At 45.8% G+C, this 27347-nt stretch overlaps 1 protein-coding gene across 2 annotated transcripts in view; it reads right to left on the bottom strand.

Moving 5' to 3' along the window:
* The window catches only part of MTBP (MDM2 binding protein), a 177210-nt gene that overhangs the window by 79988 nt on the left and 69875 nt on the right, over window positions 1-27347 (bottom strand). For both annotated transcript variants that reach the window (XM_030218586.1, XM_030218595.1), the window contains exon 13: window positions 16185-16298. In XM_030218586.1, coding sequence (XP_030074446.1) covers window positions 16185-16298 — 114 coding nt within the window. The remainder of the gene's footprint in view (window positions 1-16184; window positions 16299-27347) is intronic.

The raw sequence follows: 27347 nt of genomic DNA, 5'->3' as shown, positions 1-27347 counted from the left end.
CACGGTATACTTCAGATGAACTACAAAAAAATCAAAACGCAAGAGATTTATATATATACAGACATACGTGTGTGTGTGTGTGTGTGTGTGTGTGCATGTGTATCTATATTTCTAAATCTATACACACACAGCATGCATAAGTTGCACTGGATGCAAGAGAAACTGAAGGGTTTGTTTGCTTCAATGTCTTACACTGCATTGCTTTCTCATTTAACAATGGTTGTATCAATTAAGGCAGACACATCCTGGAACAGATGGACATAGACCTGAAGAATACAGATTATGGCTCAAGACTCCAAGTGATTGATGTTAAAGTGTTTCAGACCTTGACTGTCTTGCTCTGGTTTAAATGAGAATCTATGTGAGCTCCCCACCTGCTGTTGGAAGCATCTGTGGTTGGACAGCTTTTGGGGCCTCTATATACATCAGAAAGTGAAAACACTGCAAAACGATTCTGCTTTTTGCTGTAGCAGAAAAGAATACCTCTCTGGTCAACTGGATGAATTGCAAGGTTAGAGATCTTCATAAGATTTATTTCTCAATAGAGCAGGAGCAGAATCAGAAGGGATGGGATGCCCACTGAATATTCCTCCATATCCATAGGCGAAATAAAATTATGACCCAGAGGTGGACTGAGAGTGGTCTGGGCCTCCGGGCACTGAGGGTGGTCTGCTCCCCCCGTCCAGCCGCTGAAGTCGACACCCCCACTGCCCCAATCCTACCTGAGGGGTCCTGTTAGTCTGGTGGCCTCTGTGGGGAAGGGGGGGGGGGTGGGGAAATAGCGGCAGCCAAGCGAGCCAGGCAGGAAAGATCATGTTCTCCCCCCACTGAGGCCACTAGATCACCAGTGGAGCACTGGGCATTCGGGTACAACCTCTGGGCCCCTACAGCCTCTGGGCCCTCGGGCACTTCCCAGTTGCCCGAATAGTCAGTCCGTCCCTGTTATGATCTAAGAACCTTTCTAAGCCACTTTGCAAAGCCTTGGAAACTGGAAGAGGGCAGCCACAAGTGTGTCACTTCTGACTGTAAATCTGAAGTAGATAACAGAGAGACCCCATAGGGTCTGAAGGAAGTCATAACCTATGTTTTCTGCTATTATAAACTGTGCAGTTAGTCAGTGTAAAATAGAAAGGAATGTGGGGGAGTGTAGTAGCAAGTATTCATTGAAGACCACTGGAGGCATACATGAGGGAGATATAAGCGTTGCCATACTGGTTCAGACCGAAGGTCCATCAAGCTCAGTATCCTGTTTCCAACAGTGGCCAGTCCAGGTTACAAATAGCTGGCAAGATCCCAGAACAGTAGAAAGCGAATGCTACATACCTGTAGAAGGTATTCTCCGAGGACAGCAGGCTGATTGTTCTCACTGATGGGTGACGTCCACGGCAGCCCCTCCAATCGGAAACTTCACTAGCAAAGTCCTTTGCTAGCCCTCGCGCGCACCGCGCATGCGCGGCCGTCTTCCCGCCCGAAACCGGCTCGAGCCGGCCAGTCCAGTATGTAGCAAGACAATACACTTCAAGGGAAGACACAACTCCAAAGGGGAGGCGGGCGGGTTTGTGAGAACAATCAGCCTGCTGTCCTCGGAGAATACCTTCTACAGGTATGTAGCATTCGCTTTCTCCGAGGACAAGCAGGCTGCTTGTTCTCACTGATGGGGTATCCCTAGCCCCCAGGCTCACTCAAAACAACAACCATGGTCAATTGGGCCTCGCAACGGCGAGGACATAACTGAGATTGACCTAAAAAATTTACCAACTAACTGAGAGTGTAGCCTGGAACAGAACAAACAGGGCCCTCGGGGGGTGGAGTTGGATCCTAAAGCCCAAACAGGTTCTGAAGAACTGACTGCCCGAACCGACTGTCGCGTCGGGTATCCTGCTGCAGGCAGTAATGAGATGTGAATGTGTGGACAGATGACCACGTCGCAGCTTTGCAAATTTCCTCCATGGTGGCTGACTTCAAGTGGGCTACCGACGCTGCCATGGCTCTAACATTATGAGCCGTGACATGACCCTCAAGAGCCAGCCCAGCCTGGGCGTAAGTGAAGGAAATGCAATCTGCTAGCCAATTGGATATGGTGCGTTTCCCTACAGCCACTCCCCTCTTGTTGGGATCAAAAGAAACAAACAATTGGGCGGACTGTCTGTGGGGCTGTGTCCGCTCCAGATAGAAGGCCAATGCTCTCTTGCAGTCCAATGTGTGCAGCTGACGTTCAGCAGGGCAGGAATGAGGACGGGGAAAGAATGTTGGCAAGACAATTGACTGGTTCAGATGGAACTCCGACACAACCTTTGGCAGAAACTTAGGGTGAGTGCGGAGGACTACTCTGTTGTGATGAAATTTGGTGTAAGGGGCCTGGGCTACCAGGGCCTGAAGCTCACTGACTCTACGAGCCGAGGTAACTGCCACCAAGAAAATGACCTTCCAGGTCAAGTACTTCGGATGGCAGGAATTCAGTGGCTCGAAAGGAGGTTTCATCAGCTGGGTGAGAACGACATTGAGATCCCATGACACTGTAGGAGGCTTGACAGGGGGCTTTGACAAAAGCAAACCTCTCATGAAGCGAACAACTAAAGGCTGTCCTGAGATCGGCTTACCTTCCACTTGGTAATGGTATGCACTGATTGCACTAAGGTGAACCCTTACGGAGTTGGTCTTCAGACCAGACTCCGACAAGTGGAGAAGGTATTCAAGCAGGGTCTGTGTAGGACAAGAGCGAGGATCTAGGGCCTTGCTGTCACACCAGACGGCAAACCTCCTCCAATGAAAGAAGTAACTTCTCTTAGTGGAGTCTTTCCTGGAAGCAAGCAAGATGCGGGAGACACCCTCTGGCAGACCCAAAGAGGCAAAGTCTACGCCCTCAACATCCAGGCCGTGAGAGCCAGGGACTGGAGGTTGGGATGCAGCAGAGCCCCTTCGTCCTGCGTGATGAGGGTCGGAAAACACTCCAATCTCCACGGTTCTTCGGAGGATAACTCCAGAAGAAGAGGGAACCAGATCTGACGCGGCCAAAAGGGAGCAATCAGAATCATGGTGCCTCGGTCTTGCTTGAGTTTCAACAAAGTCTTCCCCACCAGAGGAATGGGAGGATAAGCATACAGCAGACCTTCCCCCCAATCCAGGAGGAAGGCATCCGACGCCAGTCTGCCGTGGGCCTGAAGCCTGGAACAGAACTGAGGGACCTTGTGGTTCACTTGAGATGCGAAGAGATCTACCAGGGGGGTGCCCCACGCCCGGAAGATCTGTCGCACCACACGGGAATTGAGCGACCACTCGTGAGGTTGCATAATCCTGCTCAACCTGTCGGCCAGACTGTTGTTTACGCCTGCCAGATATGTGGCTTGGAGCACCATGCCTTGACGGCGAGCCCAGAGCCACATGCTGACGGCTTCCTGACACAGGGGGCGAGATCCGGTGCCCCCCTGCTTGTTGACATAGTACATGGCAACCTGATTGTCTGTCTGAATTTGGATAATTTGGTGGGACAGCCGATCTCTGAAAGCCTTCAGAGCGTTCCAGATCGCTCGCAACTCCAGAAGATTGATCTGTAGATCGCTTTCTTGGAGGGACCACCTTCCTTGGGTGTGAAGCCCATCGACATGAGCTCCCCATCCCAGGAGAGACGCATCCGTGGTCAGCACTTTTTGAGGCTGAGGAATTTGGAAGGGACGTCCCAGAGTCAAATTGGAGCAAATCGTCCACCAATACAGGGATTCGAGAAAACTCGTGGACAGGTGGATCACGTCCTCTAGACCCCCGGCGGCCTGATACCACTGGGAGGCTAGGGTCCATTGAGCAGATCTCATGTGAAGGCGGGCCATGGGAGTCACATGAACTGTGGAGGCCATGTGGCCCAGCAATCTCAACATCTGCCGAGCTGTGATCTGCTGGGACGCTCGCACCCGCGAGACGAGGGACAACAAGTTGTTGGCCCTCGCCTCTGGGAGATAGGCGCGAGCCGTCCGAGAATCCAGCAGGGCTCCGATGAATTCGAGTTTCTGCACTGGGAGAAGATGGGACTTTGGGTAATTTATCACAAACCCCAGTAGCTCCAGGAGGCGAATAGTCATCTGCATGGACTGCAGGGCTCCTGCCTCGGATGTGTTCTTCACCAGCCAATCGTCGAGATATGGGAACACGTGCACCCCCAGCCTGCGAAGCGCCGCTGCTACCACAGCTAGGCACTTTGTGAACACCCTGGGCGCAGAGGCGAGCCCAAAGGGTAGCACACAGTACTGGAAGTGGCGTGCGCCCAGCTGAAATCGCAGATACTGTCTGTGAGCTGGCAGTATCGGGATGTGTGTGTAGGCATCCTTCAAGTCCAGAGAGCATAGCCAATCGTTTTGCTGAATCATGGGGAGAAGGGTGCCCAGGGAAAGCATCCTGAACTTTTCTTTTACGAGATATTTGTTCAGGGCCCTTAGGTCTAGGATGGGACGCATCCCCCCTGTTTTCTTTTCCACAAGGAAGTACCTGGAATAGAACCCCAGCCCTTCTTGCCCGGATGGCACGGGCTCGACCGCATTGGCGCTGAGAAGGGCGGAGAGTTCCTCTGCAAGTACCTGCTTGTGCTGGAAGCTGTAGGACTGAGCTCCCGGTGGACAATTTGGAGGTTGAGAGGCCAAATTGAGGGTGTATCCTTGCCGGACTATTTGGAGAACCCACTGATCGGAGGTTATAAGAGGCCACCTTTGGTGAAAAGCTTTCAACCTCCCTCCGACAGGCAGGTCGCCCGGCACTGACACTTGGATGTCGGCTATGCTCTGCTGGAGCCAGTCAAAAGCTCGCCCCTTGCTTTTGCTGGGGAGCCGCGGGGCCTTGCTGATTCGCACGCTGCTGACGAGAGCGAGCGCGCTGGGGCTTAGCCTGGGCCGCAGGCTGTCGGGAAGGAGGATTGTACCTACGCTTGCCAGAAGTATAGGGAACAGTCTTCCTTCCCCCGAAAAATCGTCTACCTGTAGAGGTAGAAGCTGAAGGCTGCCGGCGGGCGAACTTGTCGAATGCGGTGTCCCGCTGGTGGAGAGACTCTACCACCTGCTCGACTTTTTCGCCAAAAATGTTATCCGCACGGCAAGGCAAGTCCGTAATCCGCTGCTGGACTCTATTCTCCAGGTCGGCGGCACGCAGCCATGAGAGCCTGCGCATCACCACACCTTGAGCAGCGGCCCTGGACGCAACATCAAAAGTGTCATAAACTCCTCTGGCCAGGAATTTTCTGCACGCCTTCAGCTGCCTGACCACCTCCTGAAAAGGCTTGGCTTGCTCAGGGGGAAGAGCATCAACCAAGCCCGCCAACTGCCGCACATTATTCCGCATGTGTATGCTCGTGTAGAGCTGGTAAGACTGGATCTTGGACACGAGCATAGAGGAATGGTAGGCCTTCCTCCCAAAGGAGTCTAAGGTTCTAGCGTCCTTGCCCGGGGGCGCCGAAGCATGTTCCCTAGAACTCTTAGCCTTCTTTAGGGCCAAATCCACAACTCCAGAGTCATGAGGCAACTGAGTGCGCATCAGCTCTGGGTCCCCATGGATCCGGTACTGGGACTCGATCTTCTTGGGAATGTGGGGATTAGTTAATGGTTTGGTCCAGTTCGCAAGCAATGTCTTCTTCAGGACATGGTGCAAGGGAACAGTGGACGCTTCCTTAGGTGGAGAAGGATAGTCCAGGAGCTCAAACATTTCAGCCCTGGGCTCGTCCTCCACAACCACCGGGAAGGGGATGGCCGTAGACATCTCCCGGACAAAGGAGGCAAAAGACAGACTCTCGGGAGGAGAAAGCTGTCTCTCAGGAGAGGGAGTGGGATCAGACGGAAGACCCCCAGACTCCTCGTCAGAGAAATATCTGGGATCTTCCTCTTCCTCCCACGAGGCCTCACCCTCGGTGTCAGACACAAGTTCACGGACCTGTGTCTGCAACCTCGCCCTGCTCGACTCCGTGGAACCCTGTCCACGATGGGGGCGTCGAGAGGTAGACTCCCTCGCCCGCATCGGCGAAGCTCCCTCCGCCGACGTAGTCGGGGAGCCTTCCTGGGAGGTGGCCGCGGTCGGTACCGCACGCGGTACCGACGTCGGGGACCTCAACCTGGGCGATGGGCCAGCCGGCGCCACGCTCGACGGTACCGGTGGCGCAAGCACCGCCGGTACCGGAGGGGTAGGGCGCAACAGCTCTCCCAGAATCTCTGGGAGAACGGCCCGGAGGCTCTCGTTTAGAGCGGCTGCAGAGAAAGGCTGAGAGGTCGATGCAGGCGTCGACGTCAGTACCTGTTCCGGGCGTGGAGGCTGTTCCGGGCTGTCCAGAGCGGAGCGCATCGACACCTCCTGAACAGAGGGTGAGCGGTCCTCTCGGTGCCGATGCCTGCTGGGTGCCGAATCCCTCGGCGACCCAGAGCTCTCGGTGCCGACACGGGGAGGAGACCGGTGTCGATGCTTCTTCGATTTCTTCCGAAGCATGTCACCGGAGCTCCCCGGCACCGACGAGGAGGACGTCGAATCCACCCGTCGCTTCCTCGGGGCCGAGACTGAAGAAGGTCGATCTCGGGGGGGCTGTACCGCAGGAGCCCTCAGGGTAGGCGGAGACCCACCCGAGGGCTCACCGCCACCAGCAGGGGAATGGACAGCCCTCACCTGCACTCCACCCGATGCACCACCGTCCGACGACATCAGCAGACGAGGTCCTGGTACCACCGACGTCGATGCAGCTATCCGATGTCTCGGCGCCGATGCAGAGGCCCGATGCCTCGATGCACTCGATGCAGGGGCGGCCGAGGAAGATGGTCTGGACGCTGACGACGTCGATGCACTCGAAGATCCCGGTGCCGATGCCGACGAAGAGCCCGAGAACAACACGTTCCACTGGGCTAGTCTCGCTACCTGAGTCCGCCTTTGAAGCAGGGAACACAGACTGCAGTTCTGAGGGCGGTGCTCGGCCCCCAGACACTGAAGACACGACGAGTGTCGATCAGTGAGCGAGATAACCCGGGCGCACTGGGTGCACTTCTTGAAGCCGCTGGAAGGCTTCGATGTCATGGGCGGAAAAATCACGCCGGCGAAATCAAAAGCCGAAATGGCGAAATTCGAAGCACCAAATTTAGAGGGAGAAAAAATCTCGACCGAGGCCGAAAAAAGGCCTACCCCGACGACGAAAGAAAACTTACCGGGGCAAAAAAGCTGGAAGTACGGGGAGGATTTACACGAAACCCGGCGGGGGGTTTCCGGAGCACTTCCCGACTAGGACAAAGCTTTCCCGAAGGAAAAAAACACGTTCAAACAAATTGGACGCGCGAGGTCGACTTTCCGGGGCTCGACACGGCGAAAACACGACCGTACCGAGTGCGGACAAAAGAAGACTGGCCGGCTCGAGCCGGTTTCGGGCGGGAAGACGGCCGCGCATGCGCGGTGCGCGCGGGCGCGCGAGGGCTAGCAAAGGACTTTGCTAGTGAAGTTTCCGATTGGAGGGGCTGCCGTGGACGTCACCCATCAGTGAGAACAAGCAGCCTGCTTGTCCTCGGAGAACAGATTTTATGCTGCTTATCCTAGAAACAAGCAGTGGATTTCCTAAGGCCATCTTAATAATGGATTATGGACAAACCTTTTTTAAATCCTGCTAAGCTACCAGAGTTTAATTACACATTGAATGAAGAAATATTTTCTCAGATTTGTTTTAAATTTACTAATTTCTAGCTTCATTGCATGCCCCCTAGTCCTAGTATTTTTGGAAACAGTAAAGAAGCAATTCACTCTACTCAGTATTTTATAGACCTCTATCATATCTTCTCTCTCAACAGTCTCTTCTCCAAGTGAAAGAGCCCTAACTGCTTTAACCTTTCCTCAAAGGGAAGCCAACCTATCCCCTTTATTATTTTCGTCACCCTTCTCTGTACCTTTTCTAATTCTGCTATATCTTTTTTGAGATGCGGAGACCAGAACTACACACTGTATTCGAACTGCGGTTGCACCATGGAGCAATACAAAGGCATTATAACATTCTCATTTTTGTTTTCCATTCCTTTCCTAATAATTCCTAACATTCTATTTGTTTTCTTAGCTGCCATTTACAAAGAGCAGAGCATTTCAACTTATCAACGACGACACCTAGATCCCTTTCTTGGTCCGTGACTCCTAATGTGGATGTGAAACCTTGCATCATGTAGCTATAGTTTGGGTTTCGCTTTCCCACATGCATCACTTTGCACATGCTCACATTAAACGTTATCTGCCATTTGGATACCCAGTAGACCAGTCTTGTAAGATCTTCTTGCAATTTTTCACAATCCTCTTGCGATTGTGAAAGATTGAATAACTTTGTGTCATCACCAAATTTCATTACCTCACTACTTATTCCCATCTTTAGATCATTTATATTAAAAAGCAGTGGTCCCAACACAGACCCACTATCTACACTACTCCATTCATAATTCTGACCATTTAACCATATTCCTTCAAACAATTTTTAATTCACAATAGGACATTTCCTCCTATCACATGACTTTCTAATTTCTTCAGGAGTCCTTCATGAGCTACTTTGTCAAATGCCTTTTGTAAATCCAGATACACAATATTGACTGGTTCACCTTTATTTCACCCTTTCAAAGAAATTTAGTAGATTGGTGAGGTAAGATTTCCCTTAACTAAATCCATGTTGGCTTTGACTCATTAATCCATGCTAATGTAATAAGCTCTAACCCTCTCAGTTAGTTCTCTGAGCGCCGGGCAGCAGCAGGCGGTCTCGGGGAGAGCGGCGGTTGAGTGCCAACGGGCTTGTATGCTTCTGTGTTTCTTTCTCAGAAGCACGTCCGGTTACGTCGCAGCAGATTAATCCAGGAGCTGGTAGGTTATATCCACCTAACAGCAGGTGGAGATAGAAAACACTGAAAGAAGGTAGTGACTGTGGACGTCCAGCTCCTTTCCTCACATCCTGGCCTTTTACAATTTGATTGCAATTCAGCTGTTTCATCTGTTTCAACTAAAGCTGATAAACCCCTGATGCAGGCCGGTGTGGCCGAAACACGATTCGTGTCGGGTTTTTATTGATTTTAATAAAGACATTGTTTGGGAAGATATCACATGAGAGAGGACTCTTTTTAGATCCACTATGTGTACCTGGTATTCTTCATTTCTCCTGTAGAGAGATGACCTTCTGTGGTTTCGTTTCGAATCTTGAAAAGAGACATGCACATTCAAGATATGCCAGTATTTACAGATCCATCTGAGCAATAAATGTTGACATCCGAGAGAAGGGGAGCACACACACCAAAGAATTGGTCTCATCCCGATTTCTAGGACATAGGAGCCACTGCCGATCTATATTGGCAGCTCTCTTGTAAGCCTTCCCAACAACTTTGTCCAGATACCCCCTTTGACAAAATCTATGATACATACCACTGGCTTGTATTTTGAAGTCCTCCTTGGTCGAGCACAAACGCGTGAGACGTAAAAATTGTCCTGATGGGACGTTATCCCGTAGATGCCTTGGGTGGAAACTGGAATAGTGTAACATCATGTTGCTATCAGTATTTTTTCTATATATAGATGTACACAGAGTACCTTCACCAATCTGTATGGAAACATCCAAAACGTTGATGCATACAGCATCATACTTAAGTGTAAAACGCATATGAGGGTTCATTCCGTTGAGGTAGGACACGAACAATTTCAAATCAACCTCCGAACCCTCCCAGATGATCAAAATATCGTCTATATACCGCTTCCATAAGAGCACCTTACTCATATGGTGGGACGGGTATACATGATGATTTTCAAAACTAGTCATGTAGAGACAGGCCACAGACGGGGCCACCATGGCACCCATCGCGACTCCTTTAATCTAGTGGTAATATTGGTCCTCAAACACAAAGTAGTTATTTTTAATGCCTAGTTCACTCATACTTTTGAGTAATTGTATCTTTTCCCATGAGATGGTCAATGGTGAAAGGTATTCCCCTATTATGTCCAATGCATCATCCTGTGGAATATTGGTGTATAATGCCACCACATCTAAAGACACCAGCAGTATAGACTTATCTGAGGGAATATATATGTCAGATAGAATCTGCAATAGATGTGATGTGCCACGCACGTAGGATTGCGCCTTCTGCACCTTTGGTTTAATATAGTGATCAATATATTCAGAGAGGGGCTCTAAAAGAAACCCCCGTCCCGACACTATTGAGCGTCCGGGGGGACTTTCCAGGGACATGTGGATCTTCGGGAGGAAATAGATATATGGAACAGAAGGGTGCTCCCTATACAGGTATTTATATTCTTTATGTGATATAGTACCAGCCTGATTAGCCTCAACAAGCAAATTCTGCACTTTAGATCTCAACTGCTCTAATGAATCTGAAGATACTTTCCTACAGTGAACTATATTAGACAGCTGAGCATTAGCCCAAAGGTAAAGACTTTTGTCCTGGATAACTGCTCCTCCCTTGTCAGCCGGGGACTGTGAACTGGTGTCAGATTTTTAACTATCTGATGCAGGTAGGGGGGATAATGTAATGTTTGACTTAATGGATCCGGGGTATGTAAGGTGGGAGGACTGATTTAATTTTGAACCAATGGTAACAGATGGGTGGAGCTTTGCCAGGTATTTATGGAGCACGGGAAAAATGACGTCAGACACTCCGAGCTGTGAGACGGGATCATTCTGATGGTGACCCATTCAGGGTTTGTGTCCGATATTGGTTTTGAAAGAAAATATTTGTAAGTAGCTTTAATTTTATAAGGAGAGTTGGAAGCTTGAGGTTAAACTATATATTCCAGTGCAAGTGTGTGATTGGTGTTAGTATGTAACTGATAATTGATGTTATTTGTAGATTTCCCTTTCTGAAGACGCATCGCGAAACTCGGCCTGAGTTAAAGGGATTGACAGTTTGTATGGAAGAATGAATATGTAGAATGTATCACGAGTGGGACAATGGGAAAGTGAGCATGAGCACGCCATAACCCAAACGGAAGTATAAACGGAGGATGTCACAGTTATTCTAATTCTCTCTAGCACTTATTGTATTTCGTCTCCTAGGGCTTTATTGTATGTCACCAGTGCTCTATATTTACTGAGTGTCTAATTTATTAGTTATGCAGCTGGGCTAGGAACGTGGGTACCTTTATTGAATGAATTATATATATTAAAGTGTAACATCTATGAATGAATATATGCTTGAATTACATGTTAAAACTTGGGTATACAAACTAAGTTTGTCAATACTGAGTGAGGTCCAGGTTGACTTAGCTGTATACACACGATATGAGGAGGTGGAACAGTTAGTGTGCTATGATGGTTCCCCTGTGACACTACCGCATATTCCTTTTGGGATAAAATGGTTGGAATGGGTATGGACTGAGCACATTAATATAATATATAAATTTCATTTTGTTTGAATCTCTGTATGGAGATGGTAATAGACCACATTTGATAATAATTTTGCGATTTAGTTAAAATTTAATGCCAAGAAGTGTAGAGTGATGCACTTGGGGTGCGGAAACCCAAAAGAGAGATACCGAATAGGAGGGGAGAGATTAGTAAGCTTGACTCAGGAGAGAGACCTTGGGGTGTTGGTGTCGGTGGATCTGAAGGTGAATAAACAATGCGACAAAGGCGACGGCCATGGCCAGAAGGATGCTAGGCTGCGTAGAAAGGGGTATAACCAGCAGCAGAAGAAAGGTGTTGATGCCCCTCTACAAGTCGTTGGTGAGGCCCCACTTGGAGTATTGTGTTCAGTTTTGGAGGCCGTATCTTGCTAAAGATGTAAAAAGACTGGAAGCGGTGCAAAGAAAAGCTACGAAAAGGGTATGGGATTTGCGTTGCAAACCTTACGAGGAGAGACTTGCTGACCTGAACATGTATATCTTGGAGGAAAGGAGAGACATGGGTGATATGATATAGTTGTTCAAATATTTGAAAGGTATTAATCAACAAACGGGAAGGCGGTAGAACTAGAGGATATGAATTGAGGTTGAAGGGGGGCAGACTCAGGACTAATGTCAGGAAGTATTTTTTCACGGAGAGAGTGGTGGATACATGGAATGCCCTCCCGTGGGAGGTGGTAGAGATGAAAACAGTAATGTAATTCAAACATGCGTGGGATAAAACACAAAAGAATCCTGTTCAGAAGGAATGGTTCCATGGAATCTTAGCAGAGATTGGGTGGCGACGCCGGTAACTGGAAACAAAACGGGAGCTGGGCAGACTTCTACGGTCTACGTCCTGATCGTGACTGAATAGATAGGGATGGGCTGGAGTGTAAATTTTAAGGGGCTTCAATGTTAGCTTCAGAACTTAATACAAGAACAGTACTGGGCAGACTTCTACGGTCCGTGCCCTGAGAAAGGCAAGGACAAATCAAACTCAGGTATACATATAAAGTATCACATATCATGTAAAATGAGTTTATCTTGTTGGGCAGACTGGATGGACCATACAGGTCTTTATCTGCCATCATTTACTATAGTACTATGTATTTATTTTATTTGTTGCATTTGTATCCCACATTTTCACACCTATTTGCAGGATCAATGTGGCTTACATAGTACCGTGATGGTGATTGCCAATTCCAGTGTGAGAAATACAGAGTGGTATTGCATTAGAGTTCATGAGTGACACAGTAAATTAGCAAAACAGGGAGGAAGAGTTAAGTTTTGTCCAGTTCTGGTATAGGGTTCAGGATGTTTAAGTTGGATCGTTATGGTATGCCTTTTTGAACAAGATGGTTTTTAATGATTTCCGCAAGTTTGTTAGGTCGTGTATTGTTTTGATGACGTTTGGTATTGCATTCCATAGTTGTGTGCTTATGTAGGAGAAGCTGGATGCGTAGGTTGATTTATATTTTAGTCCTTTGCAGCTTGGGTAGTGGAGATTTAGGTATGTGCGAAATGACCTTTTTGTGTTTCTGGTTGGTAAGTCTATGAGGTCTGTCATGTACACCGGGGCCTCACCGTGAATGATTTTATGAACCAGGGTGCAGATTTTGAATGCAATTCGTTCTTTGATTGGGAGCCAATGCAGTTTTTCTCTTAAGGGTTTGGCGCTTTCGAATCTCATTTTTCCAAATATGAGTCTGGCTGTGGTGTTTTGGGCTGTTTGGAGTTTCTTAATGATTTGTTCTTAGCATCTGGCGTAGATTGCATTGCAGTAGTCTAGGTGACTTAGTACCATTCATTGTACCAGGCTGCGGAAAATTTCCCTCGGGAAGAAAGGTTGGTGCTAAAAGCCTCTAGCACCTGCGATGGCTTCTGATCATCGGTCCATGAGAATCCTGGTGGTTTGTGTTTTGGGTCCATGGGTGCTTTCTAGGAATTATGGGACCCCTGGAAGTGAGGCACCACTGTCCTTAGAAACCACTGGGGAAATAAGTTGCGAGTGGGAGACTCGCCCAGAGGCTAGTGTAACCTCCAAACAGCCCAGAACACGGCAGCCAGACTCATATTTGGCAAACCAAAATATGAGAGTGCTAAACCCCTACGAGAGAAGTTACACTGGCTCCCACTCAAAGAGCGCATCACGTTCAAAGTATGCACCCTAGTACACAAAATCATCCATGGCGATACCCCAGCATACATGTCAGACTTGATAGACCTACCATCCAAGAATGCTAAAAAAAATCTTCTCGCACATTCCTCAATCTTCATTTCCTCAACTGCAAAGGTCTAAAGTACAAACTAATGCATGCATCAACCTTCTCTTACATGAGCGCACAGCTCTGGAATGCATTACCACATAACCTGAAAGCGGTCCATGAACTAACCAACTTTCGGAAGCTACTAAAGACCCATCTCTTCGACAAGACCTATCACAAAGACCAAGTCATGTGAAACTCACACTTATACCATGAATGTAAATAAGGCCTCCTGTCTCTTACTTTTATGCTTTCCATTAGCATCCAACACAAACCCTGCTGTAACTCCAAATGCCTAACCTCTTCTCATTTCCACTATCCATGATGTATTGTAAGCCACATTGAGCCTGCAAAGAGGTGGGATAATGTGGGATACAAATGCAATAAATAATAAAATAATAACAACCTAGCAGGTGGAAGGAAGGGTATGCCAGAGTAGAGCAAGTGCAAGGGTGGAAGTGGGCCTCAGCGCTGGAACAGATCCTCTAGTTGGCTGCAGGGTTAGCCCTAAGTGGTTGCTAGGTGTTCCGTGACAGGGCCCTAATGGAACAAATTTCACTCTGCACAGCAGTTACACCAATTAACTGAGAAGGAACTGCACTTTGTTGTTGATATTGAATATTTGGCAAATTCTTTAGTACTCCTTCAAGAAACTGTTGAACATCTTTTGCAGAAAACAAATAAAGCTGTTAAGCAAGGGGCAGAATAGATGATTCATCTGTCCTAGATATGGTAGCAGGAGTTCATTCAATCTGAAGCAGTGTAACTGCCTACTGTGCAGGGGAAGACAGACTGAACTGGGGGAAGAAGAGAAGTTATATGGTGGGGGGAGGTCATAGATTTGATATACCACCTCTGTGATATAACCAAAACAATTTGCATGGCAGATGAATTTTAATGTGAGCAAGTGCAAAGTGATGCATGTCAGATTCTGCTAGTATTGGAAGATTGGAACTTGGAGTTTTCTTTTGAAAAATCCCGCGTGAGAAGCAAGATGGCTGTCGGGTGTAGTGCACACACCCGACTGCCTTAAGATAAATGCGCCTTACTTATAAATATCTATTAGGAGTATTTGGAACAGTATTATGTTTAGCTATAGAGTATTTTATTTCAGCATATTGGAGCTCAACAGTTAACAATTGTATTTTCTTGTATCCCTGCAATGGGAATTTAATACCCTTTGGGAATAAGACACATTTGAGACACTGTGATAACACATTGTAGATATTCATGGTAAAGGAACAAATTATACATGTGATATTCAATTTGACTTTATAGAAGGGATGTTTAGTATAATGTTGAGCATAAATAGAATTGATTACGGTGTTTATAATTAAGGGGGACAGATTATTCTAACTCTTTAGCTACTTTAGGATGTTCTGAGAGAGTGTATATTTGAACAAGTGTGTTTATTTTAGTTGGAAGGATAAGGGTAAGGTTTACCCATGTTTATATGTTTGAATTATTACAGTTATTTATGTTTTTTTAGGTCACTTATTGGTGATATATTTTGTTCTGGGTTTGGCACTTTTTGCCTAAACTAGGAGCACTTGATGGTACCCATACTTATATATAGGAGATTTTCAGTGATCAAGAAACTTATCCACCCTCTAGGTAGTGCCTTTGACCTTATGGTGGCACTCCGCTTGGGTGAGTTATTACTCTGAGAATTTCTCCTTTATCACCATTTAATCAACAACACTTTTCCCTTATCCTTCTCGACTCTTTTCATATGCTGGTTTGTTGAGTTGGTTATACTGTTCTGGGATCTTGCCAGGTATTTGCTACCTGGATTGGTCACTGTTAGAAAGAGGATATTAGGCTTGATGGACCTTCGGTCTCTCCCAGTACGGCAATGCTTATGTTCTTATATTCTTATATGCAGGTACCGTATTTTCACATATATAACCCACAGTATGTTTTTACATTCCGATGATGAGTGTGCGGGGTAATCCCAGCTTTACATTCCAAAACAATGGATATGCATTAAATCCTACCTTTGCTGGCAGGTATGTCCAATCCCTGCCAGCCAAAAGCGGTCCACTGCTCAGTTCTGCAGTTTTGTCACTGATCATGAGAGAAAAGTGATAAAGTCTGGGTACCTCTAACTTATGTAAGGTTTCCCCTCCCATAACATAGAAAAATCCATGGATGACAAATCTTCCTAGACTTTGCTCGGCAGACTCTTCAACAAAAAGACCAGAAAATGACTGTTTTGTGCTCTTTTTTTGGTGCTGCAAGTTTTGTCAAGAGTGTGGTTACAACATTACAGAGCATTTCAACTCTAGGCCACTGGCTCAGTCAGAACCCATCTACAGTACCCTACATGAAATGAGATGGTCTCAGTTCAGTTCCAGGGCCATAGCAGACACTTCACATTGCAGCTCCTATCAGATTACAACTTTCAATGCTGCTGCATATCTCATCAATTACTTGCTATAAAGATGTGATAAGACAAAATCTGTTTTAAATCTTACCATTTTAAAAATTCTGCATTGTTCAGGTTATACTAAAATGAAATTATGTATCAATTCCTAATCTATTGATGGCATTATTTATTTCATTACTTACGCAAACATTCTTTCAAAACAGAAGTCTGTGCATGAATCAGTCTCTTCTCTCTCTGCATAAGTTGATCTCCATTGAAATGTGGGAGACAGCAGATTAGGTCATCAATGCAATTCCCTGAAGAGTAAATAAACATATTTTTAAAAAAATGCTTCTGGTTATCAACTGATAAATCATATACAGGTGCACAACACAACCACTCTGTTCGGTATTCAACTTACATATTTGGTAGATAAGGTATTGAAATATATAACTTAGAAAGATAACATCTGCGTGCATAGATGATGGGTAATGAAGATTGTGTAATTACTGGTCTCAATCAGAATGGATAGAAGGATTAATTATAACATACCATTTCATTGCAAATCAAGCTATCAAAAGGCAAGTACACACTCGAATATATACTGAAAGTCAACCGAGGTATAAGAATTAGGGCTGCATTCTGATCAAAAATGTTAATCTCGCATTTAATCGTGTGATTAAATGTGGGGTGGCAAAGGGATGGACCGAAGGGGTGGCACACATTTCCTCTCCCTCCCCCCCCCCATTAATACTGATCCCTGCAGCACTCCACTATTCACCCTTATCCATTGGTTCTCACCATCCACCCTCCCCCTTTGAGGTTCTCTCTCCCCCTCCCTTCCCCTTGGCAGCCATTCAAGGTTCTCTCTCTCCCCCCCACCCAACCAGTCACCCGAGGATCTCTCCACCCTCTCCTGGGCCACCAGCAGCTCTCTCTCTTCCTTCCAAAATGCTTTACCTTTCAGTACATCCTTGCCCTGCAGCACCAGCAGCAGCCGTTGCGTCAGAAGGGGGCGGGACGGGTCACAGAGAAAAGACCAGTACAGGAAGTCTTTCAATACGGCTGGCGCTGCAGGGCGAAGACTTACAGAAAGGTAAACCAGGTTAGGAGAGCAGGGGAGGGGAGGGAAAGGGAGAGAGGGCTGCCTGCGGTTCGGGAGACACACCAGACTGTGCGGGTGGACAGGCTAGAGAGGGAGGCATGTTAATTCAATCGAGTTTATTAACACGTTAACCACGATTAATGTGTAGCCCTAATAAGAACATAAGAACAGCCATTTTGGGTCAGACCAATGGTCCATCTAGCCTAATATCCTGCTTTAAACAAACAGTGGCCAATCCAGGTCGCAAGTACCTGGCAGAAATCCAAATAGTAGCAACATTCCATGTTACCGATCCTAGGGTAAGCAGTGGCATCCCCCATGTTTCTCTCAATAGCAGACTAAGGATTTTCCCTCTAGGAAATGGTCCAAACCTTTTTATAAGGCCCAGATATCCTCCGGCAACAAGTTCCAGAGCTTAGCTATTTGTTGAGTGAGTTTTAAAAGTATTTCCATATAACTTCATTGGGGTCCAAGTGGTGGTTCTCAATACCAAAGATCACAAGAGGAATCACCAATTATCTTCAATTCAGAAAAGAATTGAACACATACCACTTAAAAAAAAAAAAAAAACCTCTACAGCTAACTACATCTCTTCAAAAAGTCTACAGCTAACTACATTCCAGAAAAGAAATGAAAACCTACCTCAAAAATTCCAAATCTAATTATATAAACTACTGATGTCCTCTCTATAAGCTATCAATGTTCTTTCTACCTGCTAAGAACCATAATTGTAATTTCACCCAACTGTAAATTGTAAGCCACTTTGAACCAAAAGTTGTTTTTGGATAACAGTGGGATACAAGAACACATAAATAAATAAATAAATAAATATACCAGTTGGAAATGAAATACAAAAATGTCCAAAGCATACACCAAAATAAGCATAAGAACTGAACAACTTTGCGAACGCAGTCAAGCTGGTCTGACCCTTACCTTTACACTTTCGAATTTAGACACATTTTTCCTTTCTTTATGCCTAAAAGGAAAGGTAGGCAGCATGTTGGCCCCGCTACGCCTGCAATACCTGTGGTGGGACCAATGGACTGCTTCGCTGCCTTTGGACTTTCTCCAGGACTGGACCTTTCGCTGTTGGAGGGAGCGGTGAGACCCGTTCCCCCAACTTGAGGATAAAACAGCATTGAGTCCTGAAAATCAGAGGCTGACGCGCATGCTGGCGGCTGAGCTGAGACGTGAGCAGGAAACTCTTTGCCCTGACATGCTGGGAGTGCTTCCTGCAGCAGGGTCAGGTCACAGCAACAAACCGCCGGATACTTCCATACAGACGAGCGTGGCACAGTATGGAGTCGGCGTTTCTGCTGATTCCATAGCTGCAAAGGAGAAACAGCTATCGGGCGACTCTGTGACTGAATCAATTTTTTTTAAGTAATATGAAGTTTCAATATTACCTATCTTTTCTGTATCAAGAATATTCTTGGAATTAATTTGTAAATTGTTAAAAATTAAAAAAAAACAAAACACAAAACTAACAACTTTAATGTGACTTCCTCAGTGAGATGTAAAGAACACAAGCCCAGAGTCCATAATTTTTTAAATTATGAACAAAAAAGTCACAAACTTGCCAGGTAACTTCTATATTAAATTTCAGCAAGTTGTATGAGCATATTTGATTAAGCAAAAAAAAAAAAAAAAGATATTATTGCTCTGAACATTTCTATCAATTACAAAAACACAGGAGTCTTGAAACTTGCAAATATGCATAAAGAGACTGACACAAGCAACCAAATACACATAGTAGTAACATAGTAGATGACGGCAGAAAAAGATCTGCACGGTCCATCCAGTCTGCCCAACAAGATAAACTCATATGTGCTACTTTTTGTGTATACCCTACCTTGATTTGTACTTGTCCTCTTCAGGGCACAGACCGTATAAGTCTGCCCAGCACTATCCCTGCCTCCCAACCACCAGTCCTGCCTCCCACCACTGGCTCTGGCACAGACCGTATATGTCTGCCCAGCACTATCCCTGCCTCCCAACCACCAGCCCCACCTCCCACTACCGGCTCTAGCACAGACCATATAACTCTGCCCAGCATTATCCCCGCCTCCCAACCACCAGCCCTGGCACAGACCATATAAGTCTGCCCAGCACTATCCCCGCCTCCCAACCACCAGTCCTGCCTCCCACCACTGGCTCTGGCACAGACCGTATATGTCTGCCCAGCACTATCCCCGCCTCCCAACCACCAGCCCTGCCTCCCACCACCGGCTCTGCCACCCAATCTCGGCTAAGCTCCTGAGGAACCATTCCTTCTGAACAGGATTCCTTTATGTTTATCTCACGCATGTTTGAATTCAGTTACCGTTTTCATTTCCACCACCTCCCGCATGTGGGCATTCCAAGCATCCACTACTCTCTCCGTGAAGAAATACTTCCTAACATTTTTCTTGAGTCTGCCCCCCTTCAATCTCATTTCATGTCCTCTAGTTCTTCCCATCTACGGAAACGGTTCGTTTGCGGATTAATACCTTTCAAATATTTGAACATCTGTATCATATCACCCCTGTTTCTCCTTTCCTCCAGGTATACATGTTCAGGTCAACAAGTCTCTCCTCATACTCTTGTAACGCAAATCCCAAACTATTCTCGTAGCTTTTCTTTGCACCGCTTCCATTTTTTTTAACATCCTTCACAAGATATAGCCTCCAAAACTGAACACAATACTCCAGGTGGGGCCTCACCAACGTCTTATACAGGGGTATTAAAACCTCTTTTCTTCTGCTGGTCACACCTCTCTCTATACAGTCTAGCAATCTTCTAGCTACGGCCACCGCTTTGTCACACTGTTTCGTCGCCTTCAGGTCCTCATATACTATCACCCCAAGATCCCTCTCCCCGTCCGTACCTATCAGACTCTCCCCGCATAACACATACATCTCCCTTGGATTTCTACTCCCTAAATGCATCACTTTGCATTTCTTCGCATTGAATTTTAATTGCCAAACGTTAGACCATTCTTCTAGCTTCCGCAGATCTCTTTTCATGTTTTCCACTCCCTCCGGGGTGTCCACTCTTGCAAATCTTGGTGTCATCCGCAAAAAGGCAAACTTTACCTTGTAACCCTTCGGCAATGTCACTCACAAAATATATTGGATAGAATCGGCCCCAGCACCGATCCCTGAGGCGCTCCACTACTCACTTTTCCCTCCTCTGAGCGAACTCCATTTGCCACCACCCTCTGGCGTCTGTCCGTTAACCAGTTCCTAATCCAGTTCACCACTTCGGGTCCTATCTTTAGCCTGTCTAGTTTATTCAAGAGCCTCCTGTGGGGAACTGTGTCAAAAGCTTTGCTGAAATCTAAGTAGATTACGTCCATAGCACGTCCTTGATTTAATTCTCCGGTCACCTAGTCAAAGAATTCAATGAGATTCGTTTGGCACAATTTCCCTTTTGTGAAACCATGTTGTCTCGGATCTTGCAACTTATTTGCTTCTAGGAAATTCACTATCCTTTCCTTCAGCATCGCTTCCACAACTTTTTCAATAATCGAAGTGAGGCTTACTGGCCTGTAGTTTCCGGCTTCTTCCCTATCACCACTATTGTGAAGAAGGACCACCTCTGCCGTTCTCCAATCCCACGGAACCTGTCCCGTCTCCAAGGATTTATTAAACAAATCTTTAAGAGGACCCGCCAGAACCTGTCTGAGCTCCCTCAATATCCTGGGATGGATCCTGTCCGTTCCCACTGCTTTGTCCACCTTTAGATTTTTAAGTTGTTTATACACACTCTCTTCTGTGAACAAGTGTGTTGTACATTATTGATAGCGGGGAAAACAAAAAGGAGAAATTAAACCTCACAAGCCAATTTTCTTCCCTTGAATTCATCCAGAGCAAGCCAGATGTGTAGGTTTACTCTGTCCTGCCAGCAGATAGAAACGGAGAAGCACTGACTTTATGACATCACCTTATATAGGGTCCTGTGAAGCTTATGTTCTTATCTTACCCACTGATCTTAGGAGAAGGCCAAATCAATGTGAACTGAATTGTTTGTTTGTAGTTGAGAGACCTATGAAGAATGAATTTCTCCAGGCAAGGAGCTCATCTTTAAATAAGCTCTACTATTGACAATGGTTTTCTTTTCCAGTTCACATGCTGCATAAAGAATGTTTTAGTTAGAGCATAAGAACATAAGAGTAGCCATACTGGGTCAGACCAATGGTCCATCAAGCCCAGTATCCTGTTTTCCAAACAGTGGACAAGCCAGGTCACAAGTACCTCGGAAAAACCAATATCGTGGCAACATTCTATACTACAAATCCCAGGGCAAGCAGTTGCTTCCCCATGTCTGTCTCAATAGCAGACTATGACTTTTCCTCCATGAATTTGTCCAAACCTTTTTTAAACCCAGATACACTAACCGCTGTTACATAGTAACATAATAAATGATGGCAGATAAAGACCTGAACAGTCCATCCAGTCTGCCCAACAAGACAAACTCATTTTACATGGTATGTAATACTTTATATGTATATCCGAGTTTGATTTGTCCTTGCCTTTCTCAGGGCACAGACCGTAGAAGACCGCTCTGCACCGGTTTTATTCTCCAAATACCGGCGTCGCCACCCAATGTCTGCTAAGATTCCATAGATCCATTCTTTCTAAACAGGATTCCTTTGTGTTTATCCCATGCATGTTTGAATTCCATTACCGTTTTCATCTCCACCACCTCCCGCGGGAGGGCATTCCACGTATCCACCACCCTCTCCATGAAAAAATACTTTGACATTACTCCTGAGTCTGCCCCCCTTCAACCTCATGTCCTCTAGTTCTATCACCTTCCCGTCTCCGGGAAAGGTTCGAATGCGGATTAATACCTTTCAAATATTTGAATGTCTGTATCATGTCACCCCTGTTTCTCCTTTCCTCCAACATATACATGTTCAGCTCAGCAAGTCTCTCCTCATACGGTTTGCAACGTAAATTCCATACCATTTTCGTAGCTTTTCTTTGCACCGCTTCCAGTCTTTTTACATCTTTAGCAAGATACGGCCTCCATAACTGAACACAATACTCCAAGTGAGCCTCACCAATGACTTGTAGAGGGGCATCAACCCTCCTTTCTTCTGCTGGTTATACCCCTTCTAGTTACGGCCATCACCTTGTCACATTGTTTCTTCACCTTCATATCCTCCAACACCAACACCCCAAGGTCTCTCTCCTGAGTTGAGATTACTAATCTCTCCCCCCTCCCTATTCGGTACCTCTCTTTTGGGTTTCTACACCCCAAATGCATCACTCTGCACTTCTTGGCATTAAATTTTAACTGCAAAAATATACTCAGAGTAAATTCATATATCAGAAAACAAAAAAACAAATTACATACTCGTTGACTACTCATTAGGTATACTAATAATGTGCTCAGTCCTTGCCCATTCCAGCCATTATATCCCCAAGGGAAATAAGGTTTTGAAAAGTGTGTTTGAAAATGGAGGAGTGGAGCACATGTTAAGTTTTAACACAAGCACTACCCATTCTCAAGGGAAGTATAAATTTCATGTAGTTTCTACATTAGCTTATGCATATGGCGAAGACCGGTATATGTTAACATAAGTTAGTATCTGTGTATTACGGCTGCCACCTGCAGGGAACTACATCTATCTTTAGGCAGTTGTCTGTTTTTTGATAAGATTTTCAGGCACAGTTCTGTATATCGCCTTTTGTGTGAGGTTCATATATATATGACAGTAACAAACATTACCATATGGAATTATATGAACTTTTACTGTGTGTATGCATACAAGTATTTAGAATGTGAGGCAATACCTGAATATTAATTATATATGGTTGTACTATTTCTGAAAAACCTAGTTTGACTATAGCATACTGTACATACATACAATTTCTAGGAGGCGAAACATTTAATGTGCTATGATGGTTCCATCTGTGACACTGCCACATATTCCCTTGGGGATAAAATGGCTGGAATGGGCAAGAACTGAGCACATTATTAGTATAACATGTCACGTCTGTGGCCGTGACCACCCCCAGACTTACCTTATTCCTGGGGGTCAGCTTCATGGCTGGCTCCTGTTTCTTCTGTCTGCCCTTTCTGAGCTAGCTCTGGCTCTCTGTGCTGGCTGCTTCCAGCAGCATGACACTAATTGCTTCACTATACTGCACCTGTGGGTGTTGCCTGGGTTAGCTCTCTCTGTGTGTGCTGGCTGCTTCCAGCTTGACTCTAATTGCTTCACTACACTACACCTGGGTGTGGGAAGCCTCTCTGTGTTTCACTGTGCTTCCTGCCTGCTCCTTGGTTTGTGCCTGAACAGCCTCCGTAGTTACTTAGAGATTGCTGCAGCTGCGCCTCTGGTGTTGAAGGGCTTTATTAAGCACTTAGAGACTGCAGCCTTTGCATCGTCTAAGGTCCCTGGTATGTTAGAGTGCTCTGTGCACTGCTACATTGTACAGTTCAGTGTGAGTTTCTAGCGTGTGACTAGTTAGCTTTGGCACAGCTTTGCTTGTTAGCCTGTGTATAGCTTTACTAGTTCTCCTGTTTGCTTAGTGTGAGTTTCTAGCTTGTGACTGGTTAGCTTGGGCATAGCTTGTGTACAGCTTTGCTAGTCTTCCTGTGTTTTGCTTCCTGGTTTTCCCGTGTGTGTTTTCCTTTGCTTCTGGAGCTTCAGCCCTAGTCCTGTCTGCTGCCAGTACTCCTTGTTACTGGAGCTGTTATTGTATCACAGCTCCACTCTTGAAACACTTGATTATAAAGTCATTTCTAACTCCTGGGTAAAGCGGCACAAAAATCGCCATAACAGGCAGAAAAAACTTTTCTTCATATGCAGCACGGTTCCCCCACTTCCTCAGGAGGAACCACCCTTTAATTGTCACTTTTGTGCTCGGCTGCCTGTTTTTTCTGCCTGTTAAGGTGATTTTTGTGCCGCTTTACCCAGGAGTTACAAATGACTTTATAATCAAGTGTTTCAAGAGTAGAGCCGTGATACAATAACAGCAGACAAGCAGAATATATCCAGTGCTGAGTTGTAATGCCAGCAACAGCGTGAGATAAACGTTTCGACATTTGCTGCTTTTGAATTCTTCAGTTATTCAATGAGTATCCGCGCCACTAGTTGAGACCTATTGAGAGGCATCAATTGATAATGTAATGTGAGAGTAATATATGGCAATTGATTTGATGTTTGTTAATTATTGTGAGGTTTTGTATATTACATCATTTGTAACGCGGCATGAATGGTGATGAATGAGTTGTTAATTGTTTGTAGGAGTCATATTTTGACATATTGAAGCATTAAAAGCTTGTTTTGATATAATTGCTTTATTGGAGTCTTTATGTTTATAGATACACATTATTAGTATACCTAATGAGTAGTCAATGAGTATGTAATTTGTTTTTTTGTTTTCTGATATATGAGTTTACTCTGAGTATATTTTTGCACATTTTTTTTGACTCGGGGATTTGTTTGAGTACTTTCAGGTGTTTAGTGATTAAATTTTAACTGCCAGACCCTCGACCATTCTTCTAACTTTCGGAGATCCCTTCTCATCGTTTCTACTCCCTCTAGGGTAGCCACTCTATTGGCTATTTTCGTGTCATCCGCAAAAAGGCAAACCTTTCCTTCCAACCCTTCAGCAATCTCTCTCACAAATATATTAAACAAAATGGGCCCCAGCACCGACCCCTGAGGAACCCACTGCTCACCATCTTTTCCTTCGAGCGGATTCCATTTACCACCACCCTCTGCCACCTGTCGGTCAACCAGTTTTCTATCCAGTTCACCACTTTCGGTCCTAAGTTCAGCCCTTTCAGCTTATTCACGAGTCTTCTGTGGGGGGCCGTATCAAAGGCTTTGCTGAAATCCAAGTAGATTACATCTATCACACGGCCTTCATCCATTTCTTTTGTCACCCAAAGAAGTCAATGAGATTCGTTTGGCAGGATTTTCCTTTGGTAAAGCCATGTTGCCTCAGGCCCTGTAACCCGTTGTCTTCTAGAAAGTTAAATATCCTTTCAGCAGCGACTCCATTATTTTTCCTACCACCGACATGTAGTTTCCCATTTCTTCCCTGTCTCCACTTTTGTGAAGAGGGACCACATCCGCTCGTCTCCAATCTCGCAGAACCTCTCCTGTCTCTAAAGATCTATTAAATAAATCTTTTAGAGGTCCCGCCAGGACCTCCCTGAGCTCCCTCAGTATCCTGGGATGTATCCCATTCGGCCCCATAGCTTTGTCCACCTTCAGATTCTCCAGCTGCTTATAAACTCTCTTCCGTAAATGGTGCAGTATCTACTCCGTTCCCAAATATTCCTTCAGCAGCCAACTGCGGTCCTTCACCAGGATTTTCCTCCGTGAACACCGAAGAGAAGTAATTGTTTAGCACATTCGCTTTATCCTCCTCACTTTCCACATAACCACTCTCATTAGCTTTCAGTCTAGCAATTCCATTCCTATCTTTTCTCCTTTCTCCAATATATCTGAAAAAGGTCGTCACCTCTCTTCTTTAGCCATTTTTTGCTTTCGCTAGCTGTATTTCCTTCTTCGTTTCTTTGAGTTTAAACCGATAATCTTTTCCGTGATCCTCTTGTTGTGTTCTTTTGTATTTCTTGAACAAAGCCTCTTTTGCTCTTATTTTTCAGCTACTTGGTTGGAGAATCATATGCTTCCTGTTTCTCTTGGTTTTGTTTACTTTCCTTGCGTAAAGATCAGTCGCCATATTTATAGCAGCCTTCAGCTTTGAACACTGATGTTCCACTTCTCCTATGCCTTCCCACTTCAACAGCTCCTTTTTCAGGTATTCCCCCATTTTATCAAAATCTGTATGTCTGAAATCCAGTACTTTGAGTTTTGTGCGTTGTAAGCCTCCCCTCGTTTCAGGGATCACTTTTCTCCTGGGGCTCAGCTCCTGTTTCCAATGACCACTGCCGATACAGCACAACTCACACACTTGGTTAATTCAAAACAAAATCCTCTTTATTTCTGCTTCCCCCTTTTTAGCCAAGTTCATAAAGTTCAAATCCAGCAGCACATGATTCAGTTCAGCTGCTTCTCTTAAATGTCCAATCCTCAAGGGAAAGGAAACCAAAATCCCACAAGAAAAGAAAAGTAGAGCTGCAACTTAGCTCTCCCCAATAACTGAAGATACTTTTACCAAAATTGAAAACTGTCCATTAAAGTTCTTAGCACTTTCAAAGTTCAATTCTCCCTTTTCACTCAGCAAGGAGCCACAGCAACATGGCCCCCCACTGTAGCAGTGCTCCTCCCTCTGCACAGCAACAAACACTCTGTGACCTCCCCACACTGCTCTCTTCAAACACAGTAAATGGCACTTATCCTTTAACAGCTCATGTCCATTTGTTCCTCTTGATCCGGTATAGCAGCTTGGGAAGCTGGCAGACTCTCTTCCCATTCCATGTCACTTCTCCCTTCACTGCTACCTCCTTCCCCTCCTCTGTTCCCTAAAGTCTTTTGGAAGACAATCCTCTCTTCCTCACAGGTGGCAGGGATTATGTACTGATTCTTTACCCAGGGAAATTGGTCTTCTGGGCTCTTGCTCCCCCTGCTGGCTAAAGGCGTCCCTGACATTCCCTTACTGCAACTGAGGGACCTCATTCCCGGGGAAAGAATCCCTACCGGGTTTTGACTCCCACCACTCTCTCTGATGGATTCTGGGTAAGGTAGTTCTGGCTTATAAGGCTTCCCTGGAGGCATAAGGGACCTCGTCCTCTTACAGCGTCCACACTCCACCTTCACCCTTATATCAAACCACATCGTGTGATGATCACTATTATATAGGTGGGCACCCACCCGGACATTAGAAACACTTCCTCCATTCGTGAGAACTAGATCCATCATCAACCCTTCCCTCGTGGGTTCCGTCACCATTTGTCTGAGCAAGGCACTTTGACAGGCATCCACAATCTCCCTATTTCTTTTCAATTCTGCAGAAGGGACGTTCCAATCCACATCGGACAAGTTGAAATCTCCCAACAGTAGCACCTCCCCTTTCATACCAATCTTTTGAATATCCTCTATCAGATCCTTGTCTAGCTTCTCTATTTGTGCCGGAGGTCTGTAGATAACTCCCATGTGGATACAGGTTCCAACTTCTCTTTCTAGGACGATCCATAAAGCTTCTTCCTTTCCCCAGGTGCCCCACACTTCAGCCACTCTGATATTGTCTCTCACATACAGCGCCACTCCTCCACCCCTTAGGTGCTCTCTATCCTTTCTAAAAAGATTATAGCCCGGTACAGTCACATCCCATTCATGGGAATCATTGAACCA

Source organism: Microcaecilia unicolor, chromosome 1 (genome assembly GCF_901765095.1).
Source record: "Microcaecilia unicolor chromosome 1, aMicUni1.1, whole genome shotgun sequence".
Taxonomy (NCBI): Eukaryota; Metazoa; Chordata; class Amphibia; order Gymnophiona; family Siphonopidae; genus Microcaecilia; species Microcaecilia unicolor.
The sequence above is the reverse complement of the archived record's forward strand: the minus strand, read 5'-3'. Positions and strand labels throughout refer to the sequence as shown.